General features: G+C 50.8%; 1 protein-coding gene across 1 annotated transcript; it reads right to left on the bottom strand.

Moving 5' to 3' along the window:
- Positions 1–383: 383 nt before the first annotated feature.
- On the bottom strand, positions 384–8955 carry SLC22A13 (solute carrier family 22 member 13). The gene is given in 13 exon segments (XM_068983097.1): positions 384–453; positions 455–592; positions 1168–1279; positions 1456–1548; positions 1551–1654; positions 1953–2059; positions 2144–2264; positions 2419–2587; positions 2817–2971; positions 3217–3314; positions 7938–8044; positions 8047–8319; positions 8913–8955. Coding segments are annotated over 13 exon segments (1590 nt in total).
- Positions 8956–14286: the final 5331 nt, after the last annotated feature.

Raw genomic sequence — 14286 nt, 5'->3', positions numbered from 1 at the left:
ATTAGCAAGGCTGGTGGTGCTCACAGGTCCAGCTATTGACAGGGGAGTGTTTAGGCAGCTCTCTGCTGCTGCAGGTCTAGCTTTGGAGACACAGTCATACAGCTAAATGCCGCTCTAAAGGCTACCCTGGGCTGGAAATACTTCTCGAGGCCTCCAAATCCTTTTCTGAGAGCACTGCCTTCAGAGAGCTGGAGGAAGCAGAAGGTCATCATTGGCTATCTAGGAACTGTCCTCATTCCTCGCCACCTCCTCCCCAAAGTATGGGAATTGTGAGGGCTCCCTCTGCAACAATGGACAAGTGGTAAAGTAGAGACCTGGCCTTCTGGAAGAGGGGCCATGATGTGAGGTCCTGGGCTTCAGAGGGAGCAAGCACCTCACTGTGGTCAGGATTCTTGCTCCAGGTCGTCGACAGTGTCCTTCAGGGTCTGGCCACGTGTCTCTGTCAGCCGGGCCGAGTAAGCCGGCCCCGATGGGGAGGCTGCCATAGATGAGCATGAGGAGGGACACGTGATGCTCGCCCAGCAGGATCATGAGTGGCATGAGGATGCCCCTGATCCTTGAAAAGATGTCCACCAGCGCCATGCCTGTCTGCCTGTGGGAAGGCTGGCAGAAGCTGAGCAGACCTGGCCTCCCCTGGGTCCACCCCAGCTCCTCCCACAGTTCCACCCCAGCTCACATCCTTGGAAAGCCCCGATGTCTCATCTGGTCTCCCCAGACGTGCACAGTCCCCAGGCTTCCTCAAGTCGACCCAGCCTTCCCGCCCCATCAACCTGCACTTCTGGTCCTACGATGCGGCCTGCTTCTCCCACCTCCAGGCCTTCTGTTTGCCGGCTGCACTCCTGCCCACCTATCCAGTCTCCGGTCAAAGGCTGCACCTCCTGACCACCCCCCACTCCCACTGCAGACTTCCTTCTGAGCCATTCATGAAACCTGGACTCACACTGTATTTAGTCCTGACAAGGCCAGGCTATGGCCCCTGGTGTATCTGCCCTCCACTGCCCTCCTCTGCACTCCCCTGACCTCATCCAGCCCTGGACCCCATCCAGCCCTGCTGCCCCAGAGCCAGTCCTGTAAGTTCTGTGGGGAACACCAGGGAGGGCAGGGGAGGGATGGTCAAAATGAGGGTCTTGGGAGCAGAGGAGCCAGGGTCGCACCCACCACCCTTACCTGATGACAGTGAGGAGGAGCTCAGCAGAGCCCACATAGAAGATGGTAAATCCAGCTGCCAAGGCAAACTTCCCCACCAGAGCCAGCACAGTGACCACCACAGGCAGATCTGGTGGAAGCTGCCCATCAGCCACAGGGAGAGTGGCCAGCCCACCCCCTGGGCCCTGTCCCTGCCTCCCAAACTCCTCACCCCTTGTGCACCCAAGCCCCAGAGAAGCCCTCACTCCTGAAAAGGAAACAAGGGGTCTCGGTAGCAGGGGTGGGTGTGGGCAGAGGCCCTGGTATCTGCTGGGATGAAGATGATGGTGATACACGTGAGGCCATCCAGAACCAGGGTCCCTGACTGACTCTACCTGCGGCCCATCCATTCCATTATAAAATGCTGCAGCAGCAGGCAGGCACCTCGACTGCTCCGAAGATTAACTGTGTCAGGTAGATGTTCAGGCCAAAGTGCCCCACCTTGAGGCCCAGGCCATAGAACATCAGTTCAGTTCAGTTCAGTCGCTCAGTCGCGTCCAACTGTTTGCAACCCCATAAATCACAGCATGCCAGGCCTCCCTGTTCACAGAACACCAGGCTGTCCACAAACCTGCAGAGTTCAAGAGTCCCTCTCAGTGCCAGGTGATGAGACCCCATCGCATTCAGAAAGAGAGACTGCCTTGGCCAGGAGCCACTACAGGAGACAGAAGCACAGCCAGCAAGCGACCCAGTGGTACCCAGACAGCCACCTCCCACAGAGACATGGCAGCCCTTTAGTTTAGGCCTCAGCGAGGGCCATGGGCCCTGAGTCCACTCACCAGATGTACAAGAGAATCAGGGTCTCCTTACGGAGCTAGGGGTGTTGGAACAGATCTAGGGCATTCCCTGCAGGGCTGGTCTTCTCTGGGGCCAGCTGGGAGGGATGTGCAGAGTGAGGGGCCAGGCAGGCCGGTCTGTGTGGTCCCATCAGGCAGGGCTGGCCCAGTGCTGCAAGTACCTGGCTCAGGAGCTGGGAGGAGACTTTGTGCCTGTTGATCAAGGCCACTTTCTGGATCAATTGTTTGGCCTCCTCTCCCCTCCCCCAGGTAAGGAGCCACAGTGCAGATTCTGGCACGGCCCTGTGGGTCAGGAATGGCTGTGACCTTGGGGCCTGAACTTCCCTGCTGTCCTAGCACACATACACCCTACAGGCCTCACAGGCTCCCTCTCCCAGACACCTCTCTGCATGCAGCACCAGCCAAGAGGTAGTTTGCCTGGGAAATATCTCCTCACCAGAAGCAGAAGGGCAGAAAGACAGGTGCTGTGCCAGCAATCTGGAAGAGTCTCCAGTTCCAGATGTCTTGCAGGCAAGTCCTGCCAAGAGCCATCTGCCCCAGGGAGAAGGCACACTGTGCCAGGACCACAGCCTGGATCCTCGACGAGGGCCCCACCCACTCTGTAACTGGAAGCAGGCAGAGGCTGAGGCTGGGCTAGACCCCACCCTATCACTCCCTGCTATCGTGAGATGCCACCAGGTCAGGGGCTGTGGTCCTGGTCCAGTTCAGGGCGTGCCAGTGCCATCACCTTAGGTGCATGGAGCTGACTGGGCCCCCCAGGCAGTGTGGGAGTGTGGCCACACAGGCCCCATGGCCTTGCTCTGCAGCTGATGGCTTCAGGGCCCAGATACTCACGTAGGGTGGCATTGCTGAAGGTATATCCAGGGACGACTGTGGCCACAGAAAAGCACAGGACCATGTAGAGCTCAAAGCTGGGCATGAAGGCTGTCCTCATGCCGAGGATGGCGAAGAGGAGCAGCGGCACCAGGAGAGGGGCCTTGTGGCCAATCCTGGGGTTGCAAAGGGGCAGGTCGAGGAGTGAATCTCTCTGAGGGGAAAGAGGAAGGGAGACCCAGCCCCAAGCCCTTTGCTGGGTGCTCTGTCTGTGGGAGGGTGCATGGCCCCAGCTGGGAGTCCCATTGCAGGTAGACAGGGCCTTACCTGGAGACTGGTGAGAGGGGCCCTGGGGAGAACTAAACTCTGGGCCAGGAGCCCAAGAGCATGCTGGGTCGGGGGAACTGGTCAAGGTTCTTACCAGTCGCAGAGGGGCCCGAAGGTGAGCACCCCAGTGAGGAGCCCAGCCACATACACTGAGGTTTCCTTCAGATGCTTCCGACCATAGACCATGTTAAAATGAGGTAGACACAGGCAGATGTGAGCTCAGGGGCAGCTAAGGCAAGTCCTTTTATCAGCTAGACCACGCATGACAAACCTCTCAGGACAGAAGTGGGGCAGGTTCCCAAACTGTGTATCAAGGTACCCCAGGGCACCAGCTTTGTGAACTCAGTGCACGACACGATACTTAGAAGTGTAAGAGGAAATACAGTGACAGTCAACATCTGTTTCATATCAAACTACCAGCTCCAGGTGGTTCACGCAATTCTTTTCAGTGATCGGTGTGAAGTTGTGTTTTTGGCAAGTGCTGTGGAAAAAGCAAAAACCACGTGAAACCCACAGGGCTCAAGGACTGCGATGTGTGGTTGCCAATATATCCTATTAGGAAGTAACTGCACTTACTTGAGGATGAAATTCAAATGTTTTCTTTTGTGTATTTTTTAAACAGCTACTGAGTTATTAGTATCTAAATTGTGAAGTTTTGTTTCTGTTTTATTTTTGCTGTTGATGGTTTTTGTTTGTTTACCCCACTGCACGGCATGAGGCATCTTAGTTCTTCAACCAAGGGTCACATTGGAAGTGCAGAGTCTTGACCACTGGACCGCCGGGGAAGTCCCTCTTCTTAAGTTGTTTGGATCAAATTACTTATTATATGAATCGTCTAGGCATTTTTTCTGGCCTGGAGATACCATATAAAATTATTGACCCACTACAGATGCACGGTTTGGGAACCCCCGACAGTCACTAACTGCTTCTTCCTGACAAATGGGGCCTCTTCCCTGTAACTACGGCACCCCTGTGACCTGCTTGGGCCTTTCAGACTTTTCCCAACTGACTGCAAAATCCCCCTGAAACTCCCATCATTCTCGGGCAATCAGAATCCTAAGGAGCCCTCACACATCCCTTAAGGAAAGAGATTAGGATGCAGGAACATGAACCCTGCACACACATGGTGATGGAGGGGAGACAGCCTACCTGGAGACTCACAGAACCTGACGGACAGATTGGAAGTCCAAGTGAAGAACATAGGGGCGTCCATATAGATCTGTACACACGTCCACTGCATGTGCACACACAACAATGGCATGTGACTGACCCCCGTTTGTGTGCCCCTCAAGGAAGTTCTGTGCCCCCTGCACACCTCTCAGCTCCATACTCAAGTGTGCGCAGGGGGATCATGACAGGTGAGTTCTCCTCCAGAGCTCACGGAGACAACTTCACAATATTAATGCGTGCTGAGTGGTTTCTCTGGATTGGGTACTATGCCAAATGTTTCACATGCATCATCTCACATAATCCTAGCAACAATCCTTGACTTACTATACATAGCTTCAGCAGCTAGTCCTAGGTCCTAGAGTTGGACAGCTGGATGGCAGTGAGTTCAGACATCTTTGCTGCCCTGGACAGGAAGTGAAACTAAGGGAAAGCTAAGGTAATGTTTCCTGAGTGAAAGGATGAGTGAATGAAGGAAGGAAGGAACCAATCAATACCTTCAGTTAGCTGAGAAGCCAATCTCCATGAGTTACCTAATCTTTAGCCAAAAATTAACCAATTCAGGAGATAGTATTTTGCTCCTACATCTGTCTTGAAGGACAACTGTTAATTTTGTAAGAGCTTTAAGTGATCATCAAATGATGAATGGATTGCTCCTGAGAGTGAAGTGTGGCAGGACTGGGTATTTGGAACTTGGTGTTCCACCCTGTTCTATCCTGTTTGCTTTTTTGTCTCGCCACCACAGATTGCCTCTGTAGTTAGATATTGTTTAAAATAAAAAATTATGAATAAAGGTCTGCTGAGTCATTCTGTGTGACTTTGTTAGCTGATCTGCTGGTGTCTTGAGTTTCCCATGTACAAATGAAGATGAAACAGGTTCCTTAGTACCACCTGATAGGATAAAAGGAATGAACACGTACAACATAGGTAGCAAAGTGGCTGTGCTAAGTCAGTTCAGCTGAGGCTGTACTAACACAGCTTCGTGAGGCCCAAGAAGCACACAGCTGGTGACATAGGCATCTCGGATACAAGGGGCCTCCATGCTCTGAAGACGCGCGTGCCAAGCCATGGGACTCCACCAAGGCTGCCTCCTCTGCTCAGTGGACACCACTCATTAATCCTATCTTATCAAATTCTCTAACTCCCATGTAGGCTTCTTATTCCCTCTGTTTCGCAGAAGAGAGAGGCCTGGAGAGGTGCCAAGACCAACCCCAGTTCATGTGCTGGTGTCATGTTGCAGATGGAAACGAGACGAAGAGGGCTCCAACTTGGGACACCAGGTGTCAACCTCCCCAGCCCTAATGCCTACGGTGGACAGTTCTGTCTGGGGCCTGCCATGGTGGACTGCAGAATCCCACCCCATTTCTTGGAGCACAACCCATCAAGTCTCATTTCCACTGTTCCAAACCATCAATGGCTCCCACTGGTCTCTGGAAGAAAGTCCCAATTCCTTAGCACTGGTATCTGAAACTCTTTAAGAGTTGGCTCTTGTCTTTTCCCAGTCCTCTTTGTATGTTAGCATTGCTCACACAGGCCAGGGGCTTTCATGCTCCAGACCCTAGAAATGGCTATTCTCTCTGCTCTGCACGCCTTCCTTCTGTGGTTCCAGGACAGACCTCACTGTTTTTCCTATTCACTGATGGTCCAGTGTCCTCTGTGTTCAGAGGTTTGTGTGAACAGGGCTGGGAGTCATTTTCTCTTTTACCAAGGATGGGCACCCAGGAAACGTTGGACACGTAGGCTGAGAAGGAGAAATGTACTCTGTCATTCATGAGCACACAGCTTATAAGGAAATTTTTTTTTTTTTTTTCTTCTCAAATCTGGATTATCTGTATTTCACTTTGTGTGTGATGCTGCTGGTTATAAAGGAAACTTGGGATATCAGCTCAGAGAAGTCCCAGAGTCAGCATTGCTTGCACTGTAGCTTCTACCCCTGCTTGTAGACTGGAAGCCAGGATGGACACCACACAAGGTAGCTCCACTCTGGGCCCGAGTTTGAGGTTGTCAAGTAGTTGGAGGCACAAAGTACCAAAAGCGTACATTCACTTGGGAGTTGCAATCCTTGGGAGGGTGGGTCTGTGGAAACATGTCAGGGAAGGGCCAGAGGGCCAAGGTCCAACACCAGGGTCAGCAAAGACTAAGTTGGTGACTGAGGACAGAGAGGCCCTTAGTCCTTTGAGAACATCCCTTTCGTCCCATGAAACCTGCCCACCCCTAGCCCAGGCAAACCAAGTTCCTGACACACCACCTTCTTCCTGTTACCAGGCCTTTCTTTTTCTATTCTCTGTCTACGAAGGCTTTCTCCTTTTTCCTATTAACCTTCTTCTGGTCCCTGGGCACCCAGCTCACACACCAACTCCTTCAGGGAGCTGCCTGCCCATTCTCTCCCCAGGAAGAAGCGAATTCTAGCCTCAGAGTTCATTGAGCCTCTGTCCCTCTACTACGAGTTCAGGTCTTCTCAGAGGTGAACAGGGTGCCTCTGTTCTGACGGTGCCTCTGTTCTGACGGCGCCTCACATACTGAGAACTCAGGAGCTGTTGGTTGGATGACAATTCCATGAACAGTCCAGCAAAGGTTGTGAACAAGAGCAGGGTTGGCTCTGAGCACTCTGGAAGCCTGCCTGAGCTATAAGGATGGTGACACTTGGCTAGATGGGCAGCGAGTTTATGAGCACCTGTCGAGGCAGACACAGCATCTTAGGATGATGAAGATCAGATCTACCATCGGTGAGACACTGAGGAGATGAAGGAAGGGGCACTGAGGATCAGACAAACCCAGGCTGGGCTAGATCCAGGGGCTAGCGGAGTTCAAGGTGACCTACTCCCCCTGTGAGTGGACTGAGCGGGAGGATCAGGAAGGCGGCAGGAGGACAGACCTCAGGCTGCTGGGTGCCCTGAATGAGTCCCAGGTTCACTGGGAAGCATGTGTGCTGCCCTTGTCAAGTCATCTCCCTATTCTGTGCTCCGCCCTACTGTCTGGGAAGCAACCCTTCTTGCTCTGAGGTGGCTGGAGGGGGAAAGTCTTTCTACTGTTCTGCTGGGGCCCCTCCTAAGAGAACAGAGTTAGCATCAGCAATTGCTCAGGTATGTGCAGGACAAGTCCTAGAGTTCCTCGTGGCCTCCAGCATCTCAGAGGCAGGCAGGCAGGCAGGAAAAGATTGAGAGAGAAAGGCTGAAGGCAGGGACTCCAAGGCAAGCAAGCAGGAAGGTAGACGGGTGGGCAGGGAAGGGGTAGGACTGCAAGATTCGTTAAACAAGGAAGACAGGTAAGTGGGCAGACACACGGGGTGGACTGGAAGACAAAGGCAAATGGGAAGGCAGATGCAAACCTAGGAAAGAGAAAGGCATCAGAACAGTTGGACAGGAGCGGCAGGAAAGAAGGCCATGAGGCAGACAGGCAGAGGGACAGATAAAAACAGAGAGATGAATGGACAGATGGGCAAACATCCCAGACAAAGGGAATGGATGGAGAATTAGATGGGCCGACAGGCAGAGGACAGAAAGCAAAACAGGCATGACAATGGTCATTCAGGCCTGGGGTGAAGGGGCAGCTTCAGAGGCAGTCACACCAGAGACTGAGGGCAGGGCAGCAGGCAGAGCAGCTGACTGACTCAAAACACTTAGAAAGTCAGACTGACAGCGGCCTTACCTCATTCTCTACGGACAAGGGCCTGCCTTCGGGATAGACCCAGCCCGCCTCGCAAAGCTGTGTCTCACTGAAGCTGTGGCTGAGGACGTACTCCAGGCTGGCACCATCGGGGGCAACTGGAACATGAGGCAGGGCTCGGGACTGCCTGCAGCATCCAGGGGCAAGCCCAGGGCCAGCTGCTCAGCCGCGCTCAGGTTCAGAGTCTGGTTCCTGACACAGGTCACTGAACAATAGTGGGCCTCGTCCAGGACCATGAAGACCTGGGTGAACGTGTAGAAGGCGGTCAGGAAGCTGGGCACACTCAGCAGTATCAGCAGCTGCACCTGGAAGTGACCAAAGCTGCCCAGTTCAGCCAAGACCTGGGCAAAGGGAGCCACGGTCACTGGGCACCAGCTCCTTAGCTGGGGCTACCAGCTAGCTTTGCAGCTCGCTTGGGGTAATGGTGGCAGCTGTGTTAATGTTTAATCCAGCCTTGTGTGGCTCCACCTGTCACACCTCTGCTCCTGAGCTCAGGTCTAGGAATGACAGAATATGATGAAAAAACAGTCCACTCTGGCTTGGAGGATCTGAGGATGTTTGACGGACTGTGAGACAAGGCAATACCAAAGGAACTTCTCAGGCCTAGCACACAGCAGCACGCTCTAGTCAGCTATTTCATGGTGTGCAACGACCACCCTCCTTCTAGCTGCACCATCCTCTACAACTCACTCCAGTGCAAACCCCTCCCATTGTGAAAGAATCCAAATTCTGAGCGTAATTTCAATGCTGCCGGGCAGTTGCTACTCTACTTGACAGACGGGGACATGGCAGTAGAGCAGCAAGGACCAGACTGCATATTAACTCGGCCAGGAGTACAACCACCCTGGTCTCATGACCCTGACCTTACTGTCTCCTGCAGGGTCCCTAGCACGTGGTGGTATGCAACACGTCATCCCAAGGGTAATAGTAAGGCCAGGAGACCCACCAAGGGCATACATGCCTTTCCCTTCAGCAGCACAGCTAACACGTGCATCTTCATCTCTACCTAATCAAGGAAGAAACCATTAACACCTTCCCACAATAAAAAACAAATGCAGGTGGCCCCAGAGTAGCCCCAACCACCCCAGACAATCTTGGTGAGCATCAAAGGACAAAGCCCCACACCAGTTGGGGAGCCCCCATCTGGGGGTCATTCCTCTAACCTTGCTGGAGTCTAGGTTAGGACGGGGCACAGCATGGGAAGTAGCAGGTCAGGATTCTTATAGGAACCTCTCACAGATGAATGGCCCCATCTCTTTTCTACCCTGGGGGTCTTACTGCAGGTAGACCCTGGACTTGGAAGGCATCTAATTATGGGAGGATCAGAATGATGGGGCAAAATAGACCATTAGGGGAAAATGCATGCTTGGGTGTCATACTCACATTCACCTATTTGTTTGTGTAGCCCTTGGCAAGTCTGTTTTAAATTATTTTAAGAAAAGAGATGAGCAGAGGTGCAGGGGTGAAGAGAATGTGAGGCAGTAAGGTTGTGCAGAGCAGCCCTGGCTATAATGTGCCCGTACCTGTGGCCTGTGGTTCAGTCCGTATGAAGGGAGGGTCCAGGCAGGGCAGATGCTGGCGGGCAGAGGCAAGCGTCCACAACCCTGCATAAGAGGACACGTCTCTCTGCCCCCTCCTCCACCCTAAACTTCCCACCAGGCTCCCCACTGTCGCCAGCCCCACCTCTTGCTTCCTCACCTAGCTCCCTTGCAAGTTCTTGTCCTCAGCACAGCCTTGAATGAACTGCCAAGAAAGCAGATGCTACCAGCTGCCACTACTCACTTCGGGGCTCAGCCTTTGTGGGGGAAACTGAGGTGGAGATAGGAGGAGCCTGTGCTCAGTCGTCATCTCTTCTGTCTGATCAGGGAAAGGATTTTGTGGTCCTTTCAGCTCTAAGGCTCCAAAGGGACTGGGGTTAGGAGGTAGCAGTTTGGGCTCCACCAGTGATTCATTGTGATCCGCCGTCTGCCCCTTCTAGCCCTCTGGCCTCAATTTCCGCATTTGTGTAAAAGGAAAGCTCGAACTAGATGGTCTCTAAGGAGTGTTCCATTTCCTAGTGTAGGATTCTAAACTAGAGACAGATAAATGATGAGGATGCTCTGACAGAAGAGTGAGATTCAACCAAAGATCTTCCACAGTTATAACTACCGGTCCCCAAACTCCATCGGTTTCACTGCACTCCCAGTTCCCCCAGTTCTAAGTTTTTGATTACATTACTTATTCTCTTAACCCTGCCCCTCTCCCACCCCAACCAGTCTGCCAAAGGCTCCCCACGATGCTTCAAAGCCCACAGCTGGGAGTCCTCCCAGGAACACTGTAGCCCCAGAGATCTGTGGTCTCGCTGACCTGGGAGGATGAGCTCCCAGATAGCACATGTGCTGCTCTCTGGCGTCTCCAGCAGTCTGGCCACCCTCACTGTCTTCTGGGAGGCTGTGGAGTAGGACAGGACTGCTTCCAGCCCTTACGGGAGAACCTGCAGCCCTTCTCTCTCCTCTTCCTCTCCTTGCATCTGTCTTCAGTCAATGGCACTGCTAAGACCAGAGAGAAGAGCATTCTGATCACTGGAGTAGCATAACTTGAATGGATACACAGTCACTGGCAATCATCTGCCCGTGGGGAAGAGGGTGGTGTTTGTACATATGGTGCAGGAGGGGAAAATACTCCCCAGACATCATCGATAGGGATGCACTGGAGGGTGTCTCAAATCTCTTCCAAATTTGAGAATGATTCTGAATATTTACTTGGCTGCACCGTCTTGCAGCACACAGCTTTGGTTGCAGCATGTGGGATCTAGGTTCCTGACCAGGGATGGAACCTGGGCCCCTTGCATTAGGAGCTCAGAGTTTTAGCCACTGGACCACCAGGGAAGTGTAAATAAAAACATGTGGTAGGAGTTCCGGTGTCCTGTCCAGGATGTAAACAGCTTAGCAGTTGTCACTTTGTTCTAGCAGGTAGAAAGCTGGACAAACTGAAAAATCAACAATTCTTTTTAGATCCATCAGAGATGAGGTCACAGGGCAAACTGCTATCCCTCAAATTGGAGCCAGAAAGTTAAATACAGAGAATTATAACTTCTTGGAGCAGAAATCCACAAACTCAGACTCCACAAGAATCAGCACCACAGTAAGAAAATCTGACTGTAATTGACAGACTGCTTGGAGGCTCAGGGTGGGTAAGTCTGAGGACAGTCAACACAGTATTTGAGAACAGAAGTGCAGGACTGAGAACATCTGACTTCACTGTGCGGTACTGGCAAAAAGATCACACACATAGACCAGCAGAACAGACAGCCCAGAAAAAACAGATTCAACGGATCTTTGACAAAAGATCACTGGCAATACAATGGAGTAAAGACAGTCTCTTCAACAAATGCTGCTGGGATACCTTTCTAGTACGAAAGTTATATTTATACTATAGTCCCGTAAGTGTGCAATAGTATTCTAAAAAAAATATACATACATACCTTTATTTAAAAGTACTTTAGGGACTTCCCTAGTGGTCCAGTGGTTAAGTCTTTGCCTTCCAATGCAGGGGGTGTGGGTTTGATCCCTGGTCAGGAAGGTTTAAGATCTCACATGACCTGAGGCCAAAAAAAAAAATCCAAAACATAAAACAGAAGATCTATTGCAACAAATTCAATAAAGACTTTAAAAATGATCCTCATAAAAAAAAAATCTTAAAAAAAAGTGGGCAAAAGACCTAATAGACACCTCATCGAAGAGTATTCACAGATGGCAAAGGGGCATAGATACTCAACACAGTCAGTCATCAGGGAATCAGAAATGAAAGCGAGACACCACCACACATCTAGTGGAATGGCCCAAACCCAAAACTGTGAAAACACCGAGTGCCTGTGAGCACGTGCATCAAAAGCGACTCTGTCACTGGTGGGAACGCAAAACACCATAGCCGCCTGGGATGGTAGGCGGTTTCCTAGAAAAAGACTCCTTTTACCATAAAATCCGCCAGGGGGCTCCTTGGTACTTCCTCAACTGAGCTGAAACTCATATACACATATTAACAAAAACATGCACAAAGGTGCTTAGTGCAGTTTTACTCGTAACTGTCAAAACTTGCACACAGCAAGTGAATGGCTTAATAAACCGTGGTATATCCAGACATGGAATACTAGTCAGCACTGAAAAGAAATGAGCCATCAAACCACAAAAAGGCATGGAGAGGCCTTAAATGCATATAACTGTGTGAAAAAAACCTGTTCTGAAGAGGCTGCATACTTGTAGGACAGTAAGACTATTCTCTGTGAGATCTTAATGATGGGTACATATTATCCATTATCCAAACCCATAAAATACACAACAGCAAGAGAACTGGAAGGTATACTATGGACTTTGGGTGATAATGAAGAGCCAACGTAAGCTTACCAGTTCAACACATGTACCACTCTGCGGCAGGATGCTGACAGTGGGAGAGGCTGTGCCTGCATGGGGCCACAGGGTATATGGAAACGCTGTATAATTTCTGCTCAATTTTTCTGTGAAATTAAACTACTCTGAAAAAGAAAAGTCTACTTTAACCAAACAAAACTACAAAACGTGTAGGGTAGGTGAGCTGATCCACAGGAGGAATCCATGAACTGTGGCGCTGAGCATTGCTAACACGAGTAGGCAGAGGTGAGGAACCCGGCTTCTGGACAAGACCTGATCTTGCTAAAGATGATGGGCAAGTGGAGAGGCTTTGTTTACTCTTGCCCCTGCCCTGACCCCCACATACACCATGGTCACTTTTGAGTAGTCAGCATCTCCTCCTCTGTCTCCACAACCCGTTTACCTTAAAAGGAAATTCAATCAGCTATGCTACCATCAATTCCCAAGGTCCCAGGACCTGAGCCCTGAATTACCAGGACCTACCCCAAAGCAGTCCTGTCAAGGCTCAAACACTACCTCTGGGGCAGAAGTTACTTACCCAGCAGGCGAAGAAGGGCTGAGAAATGGGAACAAGTTCAGCCTTGCTCTGAACTTTCCAAAAGGGACTCCCAAAGACTTGAATCTGGTGTTTTTAGCTTGCCCAATAGCATGGGCAGAGGTAAACAGAAAAGGTCAAAGAGAGGAGTTCTTTATGCCACGCTAACAAATTTCCCTGAGGAGATCGCTCTCTCTGGGGATTTCAGCTTCCCTATTTGTACAATGGCTTTACGTTGGTTATTAATACACCTTTTCACTTCCTGCTGCTCCCATCAACAGTCACCAAAGTGAAGCATCCTTACACCACCACAGACAATTTATTCTTTATTGATTAAAAATGAATGAAACATGCAGCAAAGTACAAAGTCCAAAAAAAAAGGGGGGGGAGGGGAAGTCAAATATTTTACATCTTCCATAATCTAGCATATGTCATAAGGAGGAACTTCCATTTACTGATACACCATTATTCTGTCCTCCAGATTATTAAGAGTGTCAGCTGGCTCTAGGATTTGGTTCACAACTTAAGCAAAAAATCCCAAACAAATCCATGAATCATTTAGAAAGACCATACGTTTTACAAATAGCATTGGCACATGTTACCTTGTGCTAAGTTAGTCCCTACCCCAGGACCCAGGAGATCCTAGGGATCTAGGGAGAGAGGTGTATCCTGGACCGCCACTCCCAGGAAGGAGCGAGACTGTTCACTAGGTCCCGTGCTGTCTCACCGGCGAAGTTTCTGTTCACTCATTTCTTTTTAGCATCACTGCACATGCCAGCAAAGGGTGTCCACCATACATCATGCAGAGGAACTTAACACGTCCTGGGGCTTGATGTCTGGCTCCTAACTCCCAGCAGGGCAAAAGAGGAATGGAAAAGAAAGAGAAAGCCCCAGCCCACTTCAGTTCAAAGGTCATGCCTGTCCCACTGCAGCTCACAGGTAATGGCCAGCAGGAGAAACTGAACAAGGAGACGGGCTGCTGCTTACTTCCAGCCTGGGCTTTTGATCACCTCCAAATAGAACTAGAATAGAGTGATGCCACTACCCTCTGGATTCAGAAATAAGCAGACTATGAAGGGCTTACTTGAAACGAAAATACAGACTCTAAGGTAAGCCCTAGTCTTGTGCCAAAGGGGACACTACATCTTTTCCATAAACTTATTCCTACCTTCCTGTCCTTTCCCCCTCAACTCTCTTCTAAGAAAAGAAAAAAGAAAAGCTAAGTATCTGTCCATCAAGCTGATCAATCTTCTGTCTCCAGGCTCAACAGGCTCCCTCCTTTCACCAATCCTGCCAGGACTCTGACATCTGATCCTCTGATCTACTTTCTTCTCAACCCTCTCACCCCAAACCATCCCCTCCCTTCCTCTCCAACACCCACCCCTTTCCCAACATGCCTTTGTATCCAGGG

This window comes from Capricornis sumatraensis, chromosome 10 (assembly GCF_032405125.1).
Source record: "Capricornis sumatraensis isolate serow.1 chromosome 10, serow.2, whole genome shotgun sequence".
NCBI classification, from domain to species: Eukaryota; Metazoa; Chordata; class Mammalia; order Artiodactyla; family Bovidae; genus Capricornis; species Capricornis sumatraensis.
The sequence above is the reverse complement of the archived record's forward strand: the minus strand, read 5'-3'. Positions and strand labels throughout refer to the sequence as shown.